Here is a 22,775-nt window from a genome sequence, read left to right as displayed (position 1 = left end):
TGGATTAATTAGGCTTAATAGATTCGTCTCGCCATTTAGTCCTCATCTATGTAATTAGTTTTTTAATTAAACTATATTTAATACTTCTAATTAGCGTCCAAACATCTGATGTGACAGGAGTAAAAATTTTGCCATTTGCCCTTTTGCCATTTGCCCTTGGATCCAAACAGCACCTTAGAGCCTATTTGGGAGGGTTTCAGCCAGCTAATTAGTGGCTCTACCGGCTCCTCCAACCTCTATAAGAGGAAGGGGAGAGGAGAGAGAAAACAAATTTTGATAGATAATACTTTGGTAGGAGGAGCCGCAGCCGGCTAGAGCCCTTCCAAATGGGTTCTTTACTTCTCTCAATCTGGTGCCTGCACCGAGTCGCTCCTGTGTTGGCTGATCCAGATCCTGAACGCAGCAAGAGTTTGGTTTCCATGATTAGGCCTGGGCATTCAGTTCTAACCGAACCGATCGGTTCGGTTTCCGATTTCTATGCAAGTTCGGTTCTTAGGAATCAGGGATCGATCGGTTCTTTTCAGAAATGAGAACCGAGAAAATTTGATTTTGGTTATTTCGGTCCGGTTTCGGTTACAATCGAACTAACCGAGTCCCTATACAGGTTTACCAAGCCAAGAAAAAAAAGAAGAAAGAATGAAAAAAAGAAAAATAGCGGTGGTGCTGCTGGCCGCGCGCCGTCGATCCGCCGCCGCCGCGCCCACCCGCGGCCACACGCTGCCACCACCACCCCATCCTGCGGCCGCGTACTGCCGCCAGGAGGAAGGGAGGGAGACGGTGGCCGAGCGTGGCGCCGCCGCTCCGGGAGAGATGGAGGCTGGCCACGCAGGTGGGCTGCTGGGCGCCTCCGTGCCGCCACCCGCCGGTGGCTGGATGGGTGGCCAGGTGGGCTGAGGGCGGAGGCTGGGAGGGTGAGGTAGGGGCGTAGGGGGCGGCTGGGACTGGAGGGTGAGGTAGTGGAAGGAAAATTTAGGGTTTGGTATATTATTAGGCTTGGCCCAAATGTGCTGCTGGGCTTCTTTGATATTTTGGTTAGCTGAGATCAAGAACCAAAATAACCAGACTAATTTCGGTTCTTAGAAACTAGGAATCGAAATACTTCGGTTTCGGTTCGGTTCTTTCAGTTCGGTTTTCGGTTCTCGGTTAAATTTGCCCACCCCGATCCATGATGCAGTGATGAAGCAGCTAGAAAAAAAGTTGCTCATTTCTGTTTCAAGTTCAAGAAATGCTAGGTAGAGTACGTGCTAGGTTGAAATCTCTACAATACAGATGAGATTGATCGAGTATGGCATGGTCATACAAACATTGATTGTTTAACAACACCATAAGTGATCATAGGTCAACCCAAGTAAGATAACTTTGAGAGAAACCCTTAGTTGTGCTAACTCCATGTAACTTGGTTCAATCGAGTTTTATGTAGGTTCAACCAAATTATGATATCTTTAGCGAGCAGTTTATAGTTTGAGCACTTGTCGCTGAATGAGGCATTTATTACTCTTTTAGGTGAAGCCTCCCAGACAGCTAGGCATCACCAGCTACCTCCAACCTTGGGGTGCAAGTTTATGAAGGCCGTGATCTTCCCTCTGTAAGAAAAAAGATCATTAGTGAATTTGAGGAACGTGGTTCAAGAAAACTTGACTCAAAGGAGAGAGTTGAAAAAAACTCGTACCCTCGAGCTAGAATTCACAAGTTAAATCTGAACTTGAGTAAAACAAATCCTAGTATCTTTGATTAGGATTATCTCACTTGTTCATTTCTAGCAATTAATCATGCTTCCACTTCAATCTACTTGGGTATGCTTTTCTTGTGTGCAGGGATTTTGTAAACTTGTTCCATATCTGTTGCAGAAGTATATCTTCAAATTGGTTTGGGGTTGTTTTACTCTTGTTGTTGTTTTTTTTAAAAAAGGTAGTGTATTGACAGTGTGTTTAAGTTTATAAAACTTAAGAATTTGCCTATTTACCTCTTCCTCTAGGCAACATCTTGATCCTTTCACATACAATACTTTGTGTGTATGTCGGAGCGGCCAACAAAATAGGTGGTCTGCCATCTCTAGCTCTTGGTAGCAAAGGACACACATGGATGCATCTTGTAGGCCTCATCCATGTTTGCGATCCGTTGTGCACTGCGGCTGGTGAACCGCAAGCCACATGTACAATTTCACCCTAAGTGGTGCCCACACCTTCCAAATCGGTCGTGCTCCGATGAATCGTGTCGCTCATTGGAAGAATATATCAAGTGCGAGGTGTAGGTGCCCGTTGGCGTCCATTTCCAAGAGATCACGTCTTCACATTACTACAGAACGGGGATAAACCCGTTGATGTCAATTTCCAAGAGATCACGATCAGGGGACAGCTGGAGTTGGACATCTCGCATGACTTGGCAAAGCTCTAGGTATTAGGCAATATCGTGTATCCATTGCTTGTTAGATATATAGCACCCTCCACCATCTGCTTCTTTTGTATACGGTGCCGGATGAGCTTGCAGAGCTCAAGGGCGATGATGAATAGCAACTGCAACCCATTTCACTGATCGATTTAGAATAGGCCAAGCGAGATTGTCGTCCTCTACTAGCTTCACCTCGATAGATTCATTGAACATCCTCTAGATGATGGGATTGCTGAAGCCGAGGTCAAGGTGCTTCCATGGTCGCTCTGTGTTTGTACCTTAAACCATAGCCACTTTAATCGCATAGATCCATGATCCCGAGCCCACCAAGCTTAGGTGGCATGCATACGGCTAGGCACGCCATGAGGCATTAAGCGCCATTAGCTTTCACTACTAGAAAAATAGGCTATTGCCATAAAAAGTATTGCAATAACATATAAATTATTGCAATAAGTAGGTGATATTGCCACAATTTAAAATTTAGTGGCAATATATCTGTTGTATTGCCATGAATTTTATTGCATTGTGAAAGGACCTTGATGTCATCTAGAGGGGGCCGAATAGGCGTTTCTGCAAATCACAAAACTAATTGCAACTGTCAGCACCACCAACCGGTTCAGACCGGTTGGACAGACCAGTCCAAAGCAGAAAGCACAAGAAATCAAGTGAAGATTCCCTCCTTAAATTCTAACTCAAACTAACTTGGTGAAGTGCTCCTGTAGATGATTTGTAGTGTTTTCAACAAGGCACTGCACATAGAAAAAGCACAACCAAGTAGATCGAAGCGGAAGAACAAAATAGTTGCTAGAAAGAAATATGCAAGGCAAACCAAAATGAAGATACAAGGATTTGTTTGATCAAAGTTTGGATTCACTGCATGTGCTACACAAGCTCAGTGAATCCTACTCTCTGTTCTCTGTTGAGAAACTTTTTAGGTTACGAGTCTATTTCAACTCCCTTCCAATGAGTCGGGTCTTCTTCCAACCACTTCCCCGCTTCACTAAGCTTACTTGTTCCCTTGCGGAGGCAAAGTACAACCTGCACAAACTTCCCGTGGCTCACCACACGATTGGAAGCTCGCCGAGAAACCTCTAACCATCTAGGAGGCAAGACCTCCAAGAGTAACAAATGTTTCACGAGTTTCTTGAATTCACAATAAGTGCTCAACCTAAGGAATGCTCTCTAGTGCTCTCATACACTTAATCTCTCAACCCAACTTAAAGATTTGCAATCAAAGAGAGGTTGGGGAGAGCTTGTTGGTCAAAAAAAAGGCTTTGGGAAGCTCAGAATGCAGAATGAACCAGCAACACACAAAAGGAGAGGGCCAAAAGATATAAATACCCAACTTTCCAAAACTATTCGTTGCTCTGTTAGTGGCCAACCGGTCAGATTGGTGTGACCAACCTGCCAGACTGGATTTCAAACCAAACTAGCCGTTAGCACTTAGACCGGTCCCTCATACCGGTAAATTTATATCCTATCGTGCCTTGATCATTCACAATTCGAGGAGTGCATTAAACTTGGTTTCTATGACTTGAGCGCAATTTTTTCGAGCTGGTGACTTCAATCTTTACCTTTGAATATAGTTTATTTCTAGTTCAAATCACCACCTTCACAAAGCGATTTACCAAAGATTGATACTTGCTAATATGAACACCATATATGACCAAAATTCTTTAAGTTGAACCAAAGAAAGTTTCTTCACCCTAGCGTTGGTTTCTCGGTACAACCATTGCCATTCTCTAAGCTTAGTCCCTCGAAACACTATCCCGGATTCCAACCCTTGCGTCACATAGGCCTCCATAGAAGTTTGTATCACGATTAAATCATCTATGAAATCAATTCTTCATAATTCTTTGCAACTTATATCTTCTATTGATAGATTATTCATTTCTTCACAAGAAATTCCCTTCTCGTGCTATGACCTTGCCAACGAGCTTCATTCGGGTATGAGAATAGATGGTTGTCATCAAACATGTGACTCAATCCATATAATACTTACTGCTTGACAATATCATCACTTTTAATCATAGCCTAGTCACAAGTCTTGTCATATGAGTCTTTTATCTTTACTTTCAATATCTTTCATCACAAATATTCCATTAGTATGATAAAAAATTCCTACTCATATGCTCAACAAGATAATTAGTTCTTTAATCGTGGTATTATTCAATTCACCAATACCCACTAGAGGTCTAGATGCACTTTCACATTGCCAGCAACTAGTTAACATCTACTGCAATATTAGCTTATGTTGTTACATTAAGATGATTGTTTTGCCACGCTAAACTAGTGTGGTAATATTTTAAAAAATGGTTGCAACAAGAAAGTTATTATTGCTTCGAATGAAGTAGCGTTGCAATATATGAATATTATTGCCACGTTTTCTAACTATTGCAACGTTTTTTATTCATTCTCATGGTAAATCGTGAAGATAAGAGTAGACTATTAGCAAAATATACAACAAAAATTGTTGTAGTGTAGTGGTAAAGGTTTGTAATCCTTTAGATCAATTAGTAGCAATTTTTATATTTTTTACTTCTAATTATTTTCTCCATAAAAATATATCATTGCAAGAATACTTTATTGCCACCATTTACAAACATATTGTGGTTATAACACTTTTATTACCACAATCATGTTTGTTGTAATTGTTACCACTTGTTGTTACAATATCAACATACTATTGCCATGATATCGGCCATTGCAACTACTATCTAATGCAATGCTTCATTATGTGGTAAATACCATAGCTATTGCAATAAAAAAATATGACCCAAAATTTTAACCGCGCAAGTACTTGCCACGGCTGCCAACGACTGTCATGTCGTGGCAATTGAAATATATTACCATGAGTTGACCCTTATTGTCATAATTACTTAGTGTTGCAAAAACCTAAATTTCTAGTAGTGCTTCCTCTCTCCAGCCCGTAGGAAGCCTCTAAGTCTCGTGTCAATCTCCTAGAAAACTGTTTTGAGAGAGATTATAGTGTACATGCACTTTGAGCTCGTGTTTACTTTGACCGTGTTGAGGTGGCCTGGCTTGTTCATTAGTTGTGCTTTCCACATCGGCATAGTGGCCATCACCTTTTCCACTAGTGGTTCTAGGTGTGCTTACCACAACCGTTCGACCGTGAAAGGAAAGATGAGGTACTGTTTCTGGAACTCTGCTATTTACACTCAGAAGATGTGTCTGACTCTATCGACCTCCTTGCTAGTGCAGGCACTCGAAGCGATTATGCTCTTGGTGAAGTTGGTGCACGACCCCGAGACATCACCAAAGAACAGTACCTCCCTGGTTGTGATCAGATCCTGCTCTTTTGGTACAATGAACAGCATTACGTTGCATAGGTTGAGCATTGATGATGTATCGCTGAGTTTGCAGGTGGTGCAAGGATGCCACGTTATGCGGCATGTTTGAATAGCTAGTGCAGGATCTCCATGAACAGGATGAAGAGCATCTGCGAGAGGGGGGCCCTTGTCAAAGGCCACGTGCGTTGTGAATCAATTTGCCCTGGTTTCCATTGAGTACTCTGGTCGAGGGCTCGAGGCCGTGGAGACCAGAGCGGTTATCGAATCACACCAGCGCCCTCCATTGCCAAACCCCGCAGAACTCGTAGCAGGAATGTCCAAGCTACAATGCCGAAGGCTTTGGAAATGTCCAGCTTTACTATGGAAGTTTTTTGGTAAAATTAGATCCATACCATCAAAACAAACCATTTTTAGATATATACCATCAAAAGAACCATCTTTAGATATATACCATCAAAAGATTGTATTTATTAGCATCTTAGCACATCTGTGAACTTCAAGTTAAATATGACCATGTTACCCTTGCTGAGTTCCTTCTTGCGCGTGTGTAACTGAAATCCTCGAACTGTTTGCACTTCATGACATAAAGAAAAACATCTGAGCTTCTGCCTATTGCTCCGTCTCCACCACAGCTACTGATTCATCTTCTTGTTCCATCTAGCAAATGCACTGACTGCTGCCACCTCACTTTATTACGGGGGAGGGGAGAGGGAGGAGTACCAGCCGCTCCATACCTCCATAAGAAGGTGAGGCGCTGAGCGGGGGAACGCCTGCTCGGAGGCGGCGGCGACAGGCAAAGGGTGTGAGGTGATGGTGCAGGGGAGGGACGAGTAGGCAGCTGCAACAGGGAGCACGCCATCAGGGGAGGCTGCAGGGGAGACACGCGACCTGCCGCCGGGGAGCTTGCCGATGGTCGCATGCTTGATGCTTCTTCGGCTTCGTGTGTTCGTCTGTTCAGTCAGAATGCTGAGCAGGTTTGTGTTTTCGATCCAAGGGTAAAAATGGAACTTGATAAATACTGGATAGGCCAAAAGAAAAGAAACTAACAGTGGTAGTACCGGAAACAACCGGAATGGTAAATATCTATAATATTTTCATCTTTCAATGGTATATATCTAAAGATGATTCTTTTAATGGTATATATCTAAAGATTGATTCTTTTGATGGTATAGATCCAATTTTGCCAAGTTTTTTTTCTTCTTGTACAGTGACTTTGCCGCTGGCGCGAGATGCTTAGCCATAGCTTCGCAAAACGGTATCTAACCTAGTGGTTAGGGCATCTGACTAGCATCTAGTAGGTCCGGGTTCAACTCGCGCTGGAGGATGCGTGGGGGCGTGGGACGTTGGGCGTTGGCGACGGAGAAGAGGATGTTGGGCGCCGGCGAGGGAGAAGAGCGGTAGCTGATGGGGAGGCGATGTCGGGCAGCGGCGGGGGCAAGACTGGAGGAGAGGATGTAGGTGATGAGGTCGGGGGTAGAGGGGTGAGGGTGATCGATGGGTGCGAATTGGATAAGGTGGGTGGGTGCTGGCGACCTTGAATTGGGCTTGGGCAGTTGGACTGCTTAAATGGGCCATTCTATCTCATGCTTGGCCTACTGATCTTTGGTTTTCTTCTCTCTTTTTTAGAATATGTATATATGAAGGACCGCCTAATAAAGCTTAGGCTCGCCTAAGCACACCTAGGCTCTAGGCGGAGTGTCACCGCCTACAGAGCGCCTAGCGCCTTTCGTTATGTGACCATACCTCTGGTCAGTCCTTGATACTGTTATGTCGTTGACATGTGGTGCTATTAAAGGAAGGACCGGCGCGTGGGTAGCAGTTGCATTTTTTAATGGGTTTTCTTCGACATGAATTTTGCTGTGTGTTTTTCACGTTCTAATATAGTGTGGTCCGTTTAGGTTCTAATATAGTGTGGTTGTTCGGTTCTTATTATATACGTTTCGGATCCACCCGTCGTTGATACATATTGGATCAAATCAAAATTTTAGTGGAAACGTCACATGCTTTAGAAATAGGTAGAGATTTATATTTTCAGTTGGTCAGCTTGACCAACCTCAAATCTCAGCAATGCTGCATCACAACAGTCATCTTATATAGTGACTTAACTATTTTCATAATGTGGAAGAGAGAGAAAAATGAGAGAAAAAATTATTTCGCGAAACAACCAAATCATAAGTTAAAATTTAGAATTATGAGACTACTCTACAATCATTGTATAGGTTATCGTTACCATACACCTCATAATATTTTATTTTATCCATAAGTTAAAGGATGTAATATTAATACGAGATTAAAAAACAACCCATCATGTAGACCGCGCCAATACACCTAGCCTAAACCAAGTAGAGGGCGCCGGACCAACCACTCGCCTCTCCCATTTGGTGGGGTGGAGATGGATTCTCCACTTTGCTCTCGGTGCTTTTTTAAATTTAACTAGGTGTTTACCCGTGCTTAAAAAAAATTCAATGCAATAAGAGAACCGTAAAAAAGCACCGAAATTGGAAATTGTACCCTTGTTAGTGGGCATTCAGCCAGCCAGGAGTCCTTCCAAAAATTAAGCGGAAAGCTTCAAGTGACATGGTCACTACTACGGAAGGCCACAGGAAAAAGTGAAGCAATCAAGAAATGAGTGAAAATGAAATTGATTAGTTTGCTTAAAAAAATTAGAAACGAGTGAGAAGACTATATGAGCTATTTGGTACCTTCAAACATCAGTAACTCCAAGCATGTACGGTTTAGATCATTAAGCAAGTATGCAGAACCACGGTTCCCTAGTGTATGTAGGAATATTAGTCGCACATATAAACAAGTGCATAACAAAGATTAACAAGTACAGAGAGGCAACTCCTGGACTCTGAACTTCATGGGTAGCACGTAGATCAAAGCATCGGCACGAATCTGAAACTATCAATTCAGGTGCTATTCCTCTAAATCCCCATGCAATTCTCCTTCCATTTTATTTGAAACCTAAGGGAACCAAAACAATTTTAGGACCAGACTACGTAAAGTTACATGAACCATCTGATCTTCCATGGGGAGTGTGTCCGTGCCATCTGCATCGCCATCGGCCACCTCATCCACATGCTGCATCAAGATATCTCAGTCCTAACTGATGGTTTGTGCATCTGTCGGCCCGGCTAGGAGTTTGTCCATTGCCTCCATGAAGATGCCGATGTAACCAAATGTTTTTGGTAACCCGCTGCAAGGAACTGGAACTGCCTAGAATGGCAGAAACTATGTGAACTGAAGAAGTGAAATCAAGTGTTATTCTATGGAGATAAGGTAAAACGTACAGGTTATGGACAATTTGATTCACAAGCCCATTTGAAATGTAGTACATTGAAGTAAAATGTTGTAATCCTTGTCCTTAGGAAAAGAAAAATGTGAGACCAAAGCTGAACTGAACAAGCCTGACCATACAGACCTATCGGAACCTGAAAGGAAAAAGTCTACATAACCCCTAACCTATAGCAAGTGGAGTATTCCATCCCTCCAACTATGAAACTGGATTTTGTACAGCTTAAACTATGCAATACCATTTAAATGATCCCTTGTGGTGGTTTTGCTGGGCGGTTTTGCCACCATAGCATACCATGCTGGCATAGGCCCACTTGTCAGATCTTTCTTCAACACTCCCCTTCTTCATCTATTGTGCTCGACGCGTCCACGGTGATAGGCTTCCCCGACCGGTCATCGCGCTGCAGCCCGGCGTGGCGGCCTTGCCGCTGCCCTGCGTGGCCGCCACAGGCCTCGCCGCTGCCGCCCAGCAGCGGGTCTCGCCCCCATCCGCCGCGGCTTTGCCCGCCCGGCCGCTGGCCTTGCTCACGCTTGTCGCGCTGCTGCCTGCCCGGCCGTGGGCCTCGCCCGCACCAGCCATTGGCCTCGCTCCACCCGTACGCCGCTGCCCGCCCAGCCACGGGCCTCACCCCCGCCCGCCGCGCTGCTGCCCGCTGGTCGCAGACCTCGCCGCCGAACGCCGGCAAGCCTCGGCCAAGTGAACCAGTCAGCCAGTCCAAGGAAGAAGAAAACTTTTTTCAGAAAGACCCTCATATAACCCTATAAATATTCATATATTTCTTATGTCTTCACACTTTTGCAAATAACCCCCTATAATGGTTTTAAGTTATAGTAATGCAGTCAAGCCCTGATATGTGGGCCCCACCATGTGCCAACAAGGCAAAACCAGTTAGGGGGGAGATGAAATGGTTTTGGGTAGCTCAGGGTGTACAACATCTGGTTTTGTAGGTGAGGGTGTGAAGTAGACCACCAGGCAAACATTAGGGGGTTATACAGACTTTTTCCAACCTGAAAAAGGCCATACCCAAACAACATTATATTTGCACTATTAAATTGCATTAAGTTTCTTCTTGCTGGATAAGTTGGATAGCTAAAATGAATTAAAGAATGATTCAACCTAATTATCATGGAAAAATCTGGATTTCAATAAACAAAGCTATTGGAACTATGATACACAGAATAGGATGGTTTTTGCACAATTGCACTAAATCATCCAAACAAATAACAATAACAGTAGTGAGGAGGTTGCTATACCGAAATATGCCAGCAAGGCAGTCTAACTTCTGAATAAAGCATCTATTCAGATTAGAACCCATGTAACTTATCAGGACAACACATGAGATTCAACATCAGTTTGAATTAATAGATGCAGTAATTGAACCATCAATATAAGTTGGGTCAAGTTTGTCCCTCTGCTCTGAAAGGTAATAAACGTGCCAATTGATGGTGATATAGGAAGTATACCAGCTCATTGGCCATCCCTGTGATGACTTCCCTCATGAGGCCTAAGTCCTTTTGAGCTCATCTTTCCTGTCATGGTAAAACAACGATGTAGGTGAGATCTATACTATTTGTCATTTGTAACTGAAAAGTAAGTTCCTGTTATAGCTTGTAATCAATGTAGAGGCCGATGGACTCCTTACAATAGCAGGTTTAAGGAATTTTGACAAGAATAATAACATGCTAGATGCATAAAATAATTATAGCTCAACTTCAGAGGATGGTATCCAATTTTCTGAGGTCAAATATATCAATTTCTTGGTATAAACCAACTGATGGATGTCACTTGCCACTCACGAGTCGCTCTTCCATGCAAGCTTTTTCTGGAACTTCTTCAGATCAAATATGACAAGATTTTATAAAGATTCTTCACCTTTTTCAGAACTAAACCTCCCTTGCTTCCTCCACACAATGTTGCATGCTCCATGGCCTATATGAATTGAGAGTTTGAGACAGAGGCTGAGTGCCCAAGCGCTGCTCGATGGCCTATTGCCCTATATGAATTGAAGTAGCCTATCAGGTTCATTGCAATTTGCTAATGATCCAGTTCATTTTCTATTCTACTTTTCTTGTGCTTCTTTCATCAAGGACTCGATGTCAGCCATGCAGTGCAGTTTATCAACTGCATGTCAATTCAGCTCGTAGAGACAAAACATTGAGCGCATAGTATGCATGGTTCCTGAGGTGATCAAATCAAACAGTAGCTGCAGGAACGTGCGATACTGTGTGGGGTACTGACCTGGTCATGGCTACTCTCGATGGCACGATAAACAGGCCCGACACTTCCTTTGTGGCGGCTGGCTGGGCAGGGACAACAGCAAACACCGTCAGCTCTCGACGGATGTAACTCCCTGATGGCTGGAAAAAATTCGAGTTATGCTATATTAGTAGCATATGACCTCTAATATGTGAACAATAGAACCCAATATATGGATTAATGAGAAATGAACCCTGCATTTTTCTATTTCTTTTTAACTATTCTCTAACTTCAGTAGTGGCATTTATTCACCTTTTCTCTACAGCTAAACATTGGATTGGCTATCAGTTATCATAGACATATACTATTACCTTCAGCTAGAACGTCACCAGATGATACTGCTCCCCAAGTAAGTAAATAAAATTAGTATAGTTGAATCTGTCGTAGACATCTAAGACCTGCAAACATCAGAGTTCATTGTATCGCCTTTTAAACCAGTGACGTACTGATAAGAGAAGCATGCCAAATTACACGACTCTAGTTTGATACGGGGTAAGGAATAAAATTCGAAGTGGATGTGATGGCCATTAGGCATGAGTGAATGCCACAGAGAGTTAGAGACTAAGGAATATTACTTAGCACCATTAGCTTTTCATTGCATCAGTGATGTAGAAGTAGTTCCTACTCATTTTGTAGAAGTAACTTTTCTTTTCAAAATACATTGTTCTGATAAAATCATGAAAACTTAAAGAGGACAAACAGCAATATAGTTTCTACATATCAATTTATCATCCTCAAGTTAAACAAACTTGAAGAGTGTAAGCTGCATGGAATAAGTTGCCTACCTCTGTTACCAGAAAAGCCTTCACTAACTCATCTTGAGATGATGCTGCATATGGAATGAACATATTCAAATAAGAACAGTCAGTTGGAGGAAAACAGTGTGCAAGCACTGCAAGGGCCAAGATATTGCTTTGATTGATTGACACCAAATCTGGGTATACCTTTGATTTGAGAGCCATTAAAAAAAGCACCTTTTCCACGAATCGCAGAAAAGTTAAATGGAACAAGCATCAAGTGTTTAGACTTTAGACTCTTCTGGTAACAGAGGTTTCAGCTCTCCAAATAAGCCAATTGTTAGCGTGCATCCGTGCACACCTAGTGAATTGCTGTACATCGCAGAAGATCACTTTGTTCAACATGGCCCTTGGTTTCTTACTTACTAAAGTAGAAGCCATGTCATCAAAAGGATAGTCTTCTAAGAGATGCTTATTTGCAGAACACATTCACATTTGAGATTTTTTCATTATTCATTCTGTTTTAGTTTCACACTTTAGACTAACAATCTTTCCAAAATGCAGTGACAAAATATAACAGACTGTTAAAGTAAGAGGTTTATATGACAATATAAATCTGATACTACAAGAAAACAACCTCGCTTTTCTTTTAGTCTACATGATTACATTCTATATAGGGACGGATTCTATAGCATCTTCCAGTAAATGCAACACTACAGAGTACAGATATGAACACTGTGTCGAACCATTCAATACCTCATTCATGATTGGGTTATAAACGACTCCGATGGTGGGAATTTTCCCAATGGTGAGACCAATCGAGACGCACACAACTGGGAAGCTGCAAGTTCAGAAAATGCAGACAAACTTGATATGAGAAGAGGAAAAAGAATGTGCAGTGCAGGACCCTACCACACAAATACAAAAAGTATAACTTTACCCATGGACGAAATTGGTGGTACCGTCGAGGCGGTCGAGGGGATCGACGATCCAGGTAGGTTCGTCTGTGAGGTCGGCGGTGGCGCCGAGCGCCGCGGACGTCTCCTCCCCGATGATCTTGTGGTCGGCGATCGGGGGATGTGCTTCCGGAGGTGGTTGAAGATGAAGTCCTCGCAGGCCTTGTCCGTCTCCGTCACCAAATCCACCTGCATCGGTGAGCAATGCGCAGCACCGTGAGTCCAAATCCCAATCCAATCGATGGGACGCAATGGCGCGTCAACATCGACACCGACGACATGAGGGGCCGGGGAGAAACAAGAGTAGATGATACCTGGGGAGGACGCAGGACCTACGGCGAGGCCGCCCGCGACCGCAGGGCCGCGAGACGACGGGACGTCGACGGATTGGATTGGATCGCCTCGTCGCGGAGGCCGCCAGCTCGGAGGAGGACGCGACGGTGAGGGCGGCGGATCGTAGGACGGTCGAGGGCGATGGCGAGGTCGTAGAACCAGCTGATTTTGAGGCCGAGGGACCGGAGCGAGGCGCCGGGGAGGCGCCGGCGAGGCAAGTTCGAGCAGGTCGTCAAGGAGGACGGAGCAGACCGTCGGGGAGGGGGAGGGGATGGCGTGCGACGGGGGAGGGGGGGAGGGTGAGGCGTGCGGATCGCGGGGCCGACCGAGCTGCTGGTGCGGGCGATGCCGATCAGAGGGTTAGTTTTAGCGAGCGGCAAAGCAGGTGCATTAGACGGCACGCGGGCGTAGGCGGACGGACGAAGGGAGAGCCGACGTCCGTCGCACCAGGGATAGACGAAGGAAAAAAAAGTGACCCTTAGCCTTTTTTAGTAGTAGAGATTACGAGGAAAGCAGATTCTTGCTCTTTTTCTCCTGGGCTGGCGGCTTGATCCTCAATCATAATCCTATATGGCTCAATTCTCTCTTTTGTACTCTTGGAGCATTCAGAAGAAAGTGAAGCGTTGTCAGTTTGTTTCATTATTCTTTTCTTCTACTCTTGGGAGTATTTGTCAGAGTCAACTAGTAACTGACTTGTAGATCGTAGCGTCCGAGCGGGAAATTTTCCATTGGTGGTCCAAACACCAGCACTCCAGCAGTGACGACGAAAGGATACCTCTATCAGACCGTGCGGCCAGTAGTTCAGTGGACTATTAAATTCACAATTCAGTCCAACGCTCTCTCTTTATGTCCCATGTAGTCAAATGATCTACACACCATCTCAATAATCTGCTTCGAAGAATTCGCGGACATAATACAAAGAGAGGAGGTAAGAAGAGTAAAAAATTCAACAGCTAATGTAATTCGGCTGTGCAATTGCAACTGATTCTGGAAGAGTAAAAGATGCACATATCATCCATTTCCCAGGTGCAACAAGCCGTACCCTGTGCATTTCAACACTGTCGACGTTCTCCCTCAATGCTACATTTATCCTCTGCAATTTTAGGCGTAGGTACTGATAAACCAAGTGACGTGGTAGAAAAAATTCAATAGAAAAAAGGAATCTGAACATAAAAGAAAAATGTTGCTGTGGTAATACTCGGTGCTTACCTCATTGAAGTCATGTTCAGGATCCTCTGCTTTGGAAAATCCATAAACATGGATCATTGGCATGACATAACGCAGTCCTGATTGACTATTCCGTAAGATCCCTCTAAACACATCTGGGGAAAAACTTTCGATGATATCTTTGTGAATGAGTTTTTCAAAATCAATTCAACACGGAAACATATTAAAAAGGTGTTGTTAATGTTCTTTAAATACTAATACTGACTTGCAATCTTTTGATTTCAAATCAAACAAACTTTGTAGGATAGGTCCACTATGAATTGAACTTGGGACAATCTCAAATGATAATTGCATGTGATGCTCTAGTACTACAATCTGTATTTACCTGTCCTCCAGAATCCGGAGAACTCTTGCAAATGTGGATGTCCTCTAAAAGTCCAAACAAAATACAATTTCAATAAAATCTGATGATTCTCAGACTAGAGTAAGACCATGAGAAGGAAATAAAGCAAGGGAGGAGGCCTAATCATGCATACGTTCGGACAGTTCAGTGTACTGTACTTTCTAAAATTAAACGGTTGCATTAATGGAGGCTTCATTCAGGAGAAAAGAGGAAAAAACCAATTAAAATTACTACTTTCCAATTGACAACTCACAAAAGGAATTTGGAAATACCCACCTAAAAATTCGGCAGCATCATTGGGCAAATTCATTACTATTTGTGTGACTGGATGCACATGCTGGCTTGAATATATTGAACTGATAAACCTTCTAGCATCCATGTTAAAAACCTATCCAGCAAAAAAAAAAATTCACTAAATATCATGAAGATGGCTGGCAAATGAACTGAACACTATACTTATCCAACACGTTCTATGAAGGTCAAAACATAAAAACAAGATTATTGAAAATTGAAATGGTATATTTCCACAGGTAATTACTTTAAAAAGCATCTTACAGTAGTAATAAGCTTTAGGAACTGCACTACACTGTAATTAAACATACACCGTACAAGCATAACATCTTCAATCAAAGGTTTTCTTGCCTGTAACAGTACCAATATTGATGACAGGCTGCCAGTATTTTATTTATTTATGCAATTTACCCTTCAAGCTAGAAGCCACAGGATAAACATTAATAAAAAGAAATAGATGGTATGTTTTCTTGCATATCTCAGAGTCAATACCTCTATTTTCCTTTCAAGTTTGTTAAGAACCATGTTTCTCTCGAGGTATTCCACTGCAGTAGGGTTTATGTCATTTGCATAGACATATTTGACCTTTTTTGCAGCTGAAATTGCTAGGGGGCCAATCCCAGAGAACATATCACCTGCATCAGGTTGAGAAAATCAATAATTGGTTTAGTTACGAATTAAGATAAGGGTATGGGTGAAGTACACACTTCCAAGTCCACGCCCAATAAATTTCAAACAAACAACAGAGTAAGTTTAAATGTTCCAGTTATTCACATCTGACACCGATCCTTATTTTGGTGTAACGCATGCATTAACATCCCATGGCCTGGAATCCCAAGGGATTACTAAAGATATGAGATTCCATGATTTTCTGTAAGTAGACACCAATATTGATGTATGTGATTATCAAGAGCACATCTGAAATTGTTGTGCGCGCTAGTTCTTTCAGGTATGTAACGCTGTTTGCATAAGATGGATATGACAAATAAATATGTGTCGGACAGATTAGGACAGCTAGGACAACGGCGGCTGTATAGGCTTATCATATGCAGCGGAGAAGAACCATAGGAAGGAATAGCATGATAACTGAGTATTGTTTAGACAAGTTCTCAGACTGAATAAAATAGAAATTAATTAACGAAAAGCACTGCAAAGATACAATATTTCAACTTCAACAAAAGGCATTGTCCTACAAAACTTTCAGCAAAGACGTTGCTTAGTCAGACTGTTATTATGGAGTGGACAAGACCAATAGCAACCAAAAGGAGTAGGGCTCATGGTTGGCCTGATTATATATGCAACAACGCAACTTCAGCAAAGTATATGACTGGGCCTGATTCTACAAGCAGCAATAATCTTACAGTGCTAAACAACATGCAAGGTTGTAACTTACAAACAACATCAGAGTCTCTAAAGATATTGTTGATAAGCCTCTGCCTCTCTGTGGCTAATCTAGAATTCCAATAGCTGCACCAGATCATCATTGAGTATTAGGATAGGAAACCAAACATACAGGTGAAATTTTGAAAATATACATAAGGCATGCTTAAGAAAGAGTGAGTAATCTATTTAGTTCTAGAAACTGGGCATAAAAAACCAACAAAAAGTAGTCATTCGAGCATCATCATGTGTTAAGATATATTTTTTTTCAGGCAGCATTGTATTCACCCTTCAAGCAAAGTGGAATTTAACTTTTTAGTCCATAAGCAAAAAGGGAGTTGATACTTCAGTTCCATCCATAAACTTTGATAATCACACCCCTTCATACAATTGAATACTATTTCTCTCCCATGTAATAATATAAAAAAGGTGGTTAGTTTCATCTCCAAACCCTATGATTTTGTGTGTGTTTTCCCTGAGGCACTAAGGTTTGTCCGATTTTCTATCATATACACATCAGCCTGCAAGCTATCCAGTGCCATGGGGACTGCAGGCACAGGATTTCTGTGCCTAAAGCCATATGATACAGGGGCACTAAATATGATGAACAAATGACTATATTGATAAATGTATGTAAGAAAAAGAAAACAATATACAGGCAGACCTTTCGGTGGACAACATTATGGAGAAAGCAGGGTATCAAGGCCTCGCACACACACAAACTATAAATGAAAATATATCTTCAATTTCTTTTGCTCATTTTACAGAAACATGTAATCTGGAGAAGTGTGCTATGATCTTGCTTTATATCAGTAGATCTTGGCTTTTCAGATATATAAATGCAACTAACATATCTTCTTTGTAAAAGGATTTTCCATAATAAATATGAACAATTTATCCTATAGTGGGCAAATATGCGTAGCTGCTTTTATAATGAAGAACTCAATAAAACAATGAAAATTTGATCTATTTGGGAATCAACACCTTGGATTATTGTGCAGCTCTCTAACCTTTCCTGTCTATATTGAAGCTTGATATTAGCGTTACGACTGTGCCATCCTATGGTGCTACTAAATGGAATCATCTTAGTAACATCCAGGAATCCAAAATATGAGCCAGGTGAGAACAAGAACATACACTGCACCCAGATCAACTTGAAAACGGAGGCCGCTCTCAATGACCATCGTACGAAGGGAATCATTACCAGCTAAGACTTCAAGCTGCATAGTTCTATAGTCATTTTGAATAGCATCTGTCTTATTGACAACAGTTTGGATTTTTGGCTTGTTTTTGTCCAGAACCACCTGCAATTCAAATCAAGGTACTGGATGGAATGAACGTACTCAAAATAATGTTGGACACCAACATATCTCATACCACAATTACCTGAGCGATAAGTTTCTTGTAAGGTAGATGCTCATCCCGCAAGTTCAAGTGTGCAATGTGCCCTACTGTTTCAAAACCTGTAGGAATTATTATGCCTTCAGGGAGTAATGCCTCTAAAACCTACAAAAGATTAGCAAGAATCAAATAGTTAAAAACATTAAATAAAAAAGATACCAGTGTATAAGCTGTCCATAACTTTCCAAACTGATGTAAGTTAGACAACTTGGCATCACATATCTAATGGGCTGCACAACTAATGGTGTGATAACATGTTAACGCATTCCTACCTCCACAAAAATCAAATTGCATTGCCAGAGAAAAGTTCCTAAGTTAACCCATCACAAAGCATTTTGGAAAGAAAAATAATACTGCAAACTTGTGACATGCATTGAACTAAATGCTAGCAAATCAACACTTTATGGGTGTGTGTTGTCAGTGTGTGATCAGGTAGCTATCAAAGTGCATTTTTCTCCATGCCACATCTTTGAAGCGAGAGTTAATCGACGGTCTACAAGAAAACTAGGATAGACCAGATGTTGAGACAATTCAATCTGACCTGGACAGACTGAACCTTTTGTCTGAATCCTGAATTTGCAAAGGCAGTGTTACCTGGACATTGGACAATGCGCAAGCGTTAGACACTTACACAAATTAGAGATCTCCCAAAGCAGGTGTTTGAAGATGTTCTAAAATAATCTAACGTTTCAATAAATTGAAATCAATAGAGTAAACTAGAAAAAAAAGGTAATGTCCAGCAACATCTAATTTCTACATTCCCTTTTCTGTAACACCCATGTACCCTATAGAATATGAAGTATCCGTCACGTCTATGAAACCAAGTGCCCACTATTCATAGTTTCATAGAACAATTTTCATTATAATGGAAGAAGCTCAATTTTGGCCTTCAAACTATTGCTGGAGTCTGATTTTTGCCACTGCACTCAAATGCCTGACAATTTGGACCGTCCGTCCAACTGTTCATACCAGATATTATCAGCCCTTGCGCCGTTACCATCCTGTTTTCTCCCATGTCACCTGTCCACACTAACAATGACTGAGGCATCATAGTTGACTGCTGCTGACTCAGCTATGTAGTAGAGCATGCTGCCGCAAACGCAGACGAACGTGGTGGCCATCTGCAAGAACACATGCCATGCCTGCTCCTCGAGGACAACTTAAGCGACGGCAGGTCCACTCCAAGCAGCAGCAGCACCTCTGATATGCCAGGCTCCAACAGAAAATGAGAGCACGCCTAACTGTCCGAGGTCTGTCAGCCTCATCTCCTTCGTCCCTCTTCTGTCCTTGCATAAATCGTTGGGTTGCCTAAAGGTTCCCGCTGAACGCAGATGCAGGAGCGGAATCATCTACACATTCTCAGATCAAATCTACCGACAGAAAATGAAAAGGAAAGGAAAGGAACAAAAAAGAAAAAAAAAAGATCAACCCTTTCAGGCAGCCTACTTGGAAAACCCCAGCAAGCAAGATGATGATGAACCGCAGGAGGAAGCTGAGTGCCACCATGGCTGGGAAAACCTCCATGCTCCAGTATCACCGAACACCACATACCCCCTTCCTTTTCTTGATTTGGTAGCGTGGGAGCTCGATTTGGCTGGTGTGTAGGCTCAATTCGCAACCAGTGAGCTCAATTTGGACTGCAAGGAACATGATTTGGGGTCATGTGGATTCAATTGGCAAAACGTTTGGAAGCTGGTGTCCATGCCGTAGTAGCCTATAATGGACAAGATGCCAAGGGAGAGAAACGGAGCCAGAAGAGAAAGAAAAACGATATAGGATCACAGGTGGGCCATTGTATTTTCTTAGTTGTTTTAGTGCTCACTCAGCCTAAGCTTACCAAAAGGATAGCTGATGGGTGGCCTCTACTGCCACATCTACACCTAAAACTGGGAAGTATTGAGTGAATGGCCAAAAAAAAAATCTGATTTTAACATTTGATGGGCGAAAGTTATATGGTATGGGAGTTCAACGGCTAAAACCAGACTTGGGTTTAATGGTCAAAAACGGAATTCATCCTTTAACCTTTATTGAACAGGAAAATCTTACTCTAGAACAGAAGTAGTTCACAAGGTCAACTTTCTTACCATCTTAATAGCTAAAATAATGGCTAAATGTTTCTTGCGACAAACAAGAAAGGAAGTACTGCATGCACGAACTAATTTTGCATGGGTATAACCATTTGCTGTAGAGCAAGATTATCAGTTTTAACCCACATGGCTTGAAAACCTTCAAACTCTGTGGAGAAGTGGGATGCAACAGCTTTCTTGATCTGGTTTCATTAGTTTTACTCCCTCCGTTGTACTATATTTGTCCATAGTACACCATGTGCAGACCAAGGAAGTACTAGTTTAAATAAAATTCAATGTGAAATCACCATCCATGACCCTATTATTTTTTTTCTTGAAAAAGCAGGAGAGCTGCATCTCATTATATTAAAGAAGAATAAAACAGTAGAACCCTGAGTACAACACACAACCATGACCCTATAAAATGTCATAATACAACAATTTCTTTTCTAGTGGAGAATTTAATTAGGGGTAGTGATAGTACAATAACTACATCCTCAATGGACAAACATTGTGGAACATTTTCTCCCAAGGCCGTAGACAAACCTTGTGGAATGGCAGGAATAATACCAACAATAGGGTTCCCATCTAGAACAAACTATATTGTTGGAATTTACATTAGGTTCTCACAATATAATAGCATTTAAGATTTCCTAAATCAAACATAGAGATAAGAGAAGAGAGTCATCATTTACTACTTCTGATTGAATTAGTTTATTCAGTTAATATTGCAGAGTCCACTTTGATGGTCATGATGTTATGAGTGAGCTCTCCAGGGAAAAGGGAAGCAACTTGTATGGTATCCTCAATAGGAAATGCATGAAACAACCAGCAATCTATCAGGATTCAGTAAAATAAAATGGGAAGCAAATGGTGCTTAGATCACAGGAAAGTTAAAGGTACCTCATTCATTGGCCAGTAACTATAGAACAAGGTTAGCTGACAGCGTATAAGCTCATAAGTAGATGATCCATCCTGTTGAGTTTCATGGTCTAACACATCCTGAAAAAGAAGTGAATAAATCAATAAACAAATCTCCAAAAGAACAATGCAAGATGAACTATTACTGAGGGAGAAGATTATAGGTGTAAATTACGTGACGGAATTAAATTCTTACAGATAATAGAAAACTGTCATCGAAATTCTACTCATCATGAAAAAATGCACCAGAATTTTCAGAGGAAATCTGGCATAGAAGTAAAATATTCATCATTTCTTTTAACTCTCCCTCATGATACAGCATTCCAGTGGAGCTTCCTATAGCATTGAAGTTGATTTGGAAAATATAATCAGATCTTTGGTTCAAAACAAGTACGATGATTCATGTATTTAACCTCACCGGAAACATAGTACTGCAACTGTAAGGTCTTTTACTGATTCATCTTGAAGAGATGCAGTGTCTCATTTTAGAAGTTAGGAATGTCAGATTAAGTTCTGAGAACATTAACCAGAATAACATTCAACAGGGAACCCTCCATTGGATGCCATTTTAAATTTACAAAACTGATACTACAGAGAATGCACCAGAAGAAATCAGCACCTTGACAGCCTCCGGCAGCTCATCGACCCTCCTCTCCGCGTAACTCTCGTCCAGCAGCAGCAGCCGGGTGGGGCCCATCCGCCACGCGCCTCTCCCGAAGCCCTCCTCCCCGACTAGCCCCTTCCACTCGTCGTCGTCGTCCTCCGTTCGCTCCCCGACCACCTCTACCACATACACCTTGTCTCTGTCGCGCTCCCGCGTCGCCTCCTCGTCGCCGCCGTCTCCCTTCCTCTCCCTCCTTTTCCGCGCGGCGGGACTGGGCCGCGAGAGGCGGGCGAGGTTGGGGAACCGCAGGAAGCCCCGGGCGTTGAACTGGCGGGCCAGCTTCTCCCGCCGCGCCACCGCGGCGGCCGGCGGGGCGGGGCCGCCCGGTTCCTCCGAGGCGGGGTGGCGCGGGGGAGCAGATGGCAAGGAGAGGCCGAGGGCAAGGAGGCCCTGGTCGTTTGGGAGGCGGGCGACGTTGCGAACGCGAGGCCAGTTGAGGAGGTGGCCCCGGAGGCGGCGCTCGAGGGGCGCGCATGCGGGGGCGGGGACGCGTAGCGCGGCGAGGTCGAAGGCGCGGGCGAAGGGATCCGGGTGGTCCGGCGGGGCGCGGCCGCGGCGGAGCGAGGGGCCGTGGAGGGGAGGCCGGGCCCGCGCTGGAGAATCCGATGAAGAGGAGCAGAGGGGTTTGAGGCTGAGGCGGATGGGGGCGTGGCGGCGTATGCGGGGGAGGAGGAGGCAGTGAGGATGGGGATGGATGCGGAGGTGGAGGAGCGGCGGCACCATGGGTGAGGCGCGACGTAGGACGAGCGGCGACGGCAGCCCAACCTAGTGTGCAGCCATGGCTAATGGTGAAAGCGGGCACCGTTCTAGAGGATTACGGGATAAGAGGTTGGTCTGTTTTGTTCATTGGTGGGCTTCCTCGGCGAAAAAGTCCCAACCTTCTTAAAAAAGATGGGACTAGACATCTGTTGTCTGTAAGATGCTCAGAAGGAATCTAAAGTGTGGTAGAAAACTTCAGTTTACGGCATTATTTCAGAAAATACTGCTACACCCGATGGTACGTAGTACATCAAATTTGAGGTTTGAGTCCTCATGCCGTACCATCCTCAGCGGACCTGGTCTGGCCAAATTCATGGTCGTACCCCGTTACGTCTACATACTCCTCAAGATGACAGGCAAGACAGGTCCTCACCTTTCGTGGCGACTTGAAGAAGTCCTACGACCGTGATCAGGAGGCAATCGAATACGCCTCGACTAGACGCG

General features: G+C 43.1%; 1 protein-coding gene across 25 annotated transcripts; it reads right to left on the bottom strand.

Annotated features, from left to right (window-relative positions):
* Positions 1 to 8,951: 8,951 nt before the first annotated feature.
* LOC112895159 (tRNA (guanine(37)-N1)-methyltransferase 1) lies at positions 8,952 to 22,419 on the bottom strand. Of its 25 annotated transcripts, XM_025963062.1 has the most exons (17): positions 21,528 to 22,419; positions 20,891 to 20,989; positions 17,907 to 18,026; positions 17,658 to 17,824; positions 16,534 to 16,607; positions 15,633 to 15,775; positions 15,126 to 15,237; positions 14,489 to 14,601; positions 13,261 to 14,372; positions 12,931 to 13,135; positions 12,747 to 12,831; positions 12,039 to 12,082; positions 11,565 to 11,651; positions 11,236 to 11,354; positions 10,870 to 10,926; positions 10,461 to 10,526; positions 8,952 to 10,004 (listed from the first exon to the last, which is right to left on the bottom strand). In XM_025963062.1, the coding sequence occupies exons 1-9, from the start codon at positions 22,293 to 22,295 to the stop codon at positions 14,226 to 14,228; spliced, it is 1,743 nt and encodes a 580-aa protein (XP_025818847.1). In that variant the 5' UTR covers positions 22,296 to 22,419; the 3' UTR covers positions 8,952 to 10,004; positions 10,461 to 10,526; positions 10,870 to 10,926; positions 11,236 to 11,354; positions 11,565 to 11,651; positions 12,039 to 12,082; positions 12,747 to 12,831; positions 12,931 to 13,135; positions 13,261 to 14,225. The 25 variants fall into 25 exon arrangements, with proteins under 25 accessions (XP_025818847.1, XP_025818850.1, XP_025818828.1 ...); XM_025963065.1 differs by lacking the exon at positions 10,870 to 10,926 and adding an exon at positions 14,832 to 14,875 and having other exon boundaries at positions 8,952 to 10,526; XM_025963043.1 differs by lacking the exon at positions 10,870 to 10,926 and adding an exon at positions 12,198 to 12,362 and having other exon boundaries at positions 8,952 to 10,526.
* Positions 22,420 to 22,775: the final 356 nt, after the last annotated feature.

The sequence above is a fragment of the Panicum hallii genome, chromosome 5 (assembly GCF_002211085.1).
Source record: "Panicum hallii strain FIL2 chromosome 5, PHallii_v3.1, whole genome shotgun sequence".
NCBI lineage: Eukaryota > Viridiplantae > Streptophyta > Magnoliopsida > Poales > Poaceae > Panicum > Panicum hallii.
The sequence above is the reverse complement of the archived record's forward strand: the minus strand, read 5'-3'. Positions and strand labels throughout refer to the sequence as shown.

Bases quoted from the DNA above. Each gene is read 5' to 3' on its own strand.
- LOC112895159 (XM_025963043.1), bottom strand. From the start codon at position 22,295: ATGGTGCCGCCGCTCCTCCACCTCCGCATCCATCCCCATCCTCACTGC. The intron at 14,602-15,125 runs GTGGGTATTTCC...GTTTTTCCCCAG, and splicing joins TGATGCTGCCGAATTTTTAG to ATGTGTTTAGAGGGATCTTA. The intron at 14,373-14,488 runs GTAAGCACCGAG...CTAAAATTGCAG, and splicing joins CTGAACATGACTTCAATGAG to AGGATAAATGTAGCATTGAG.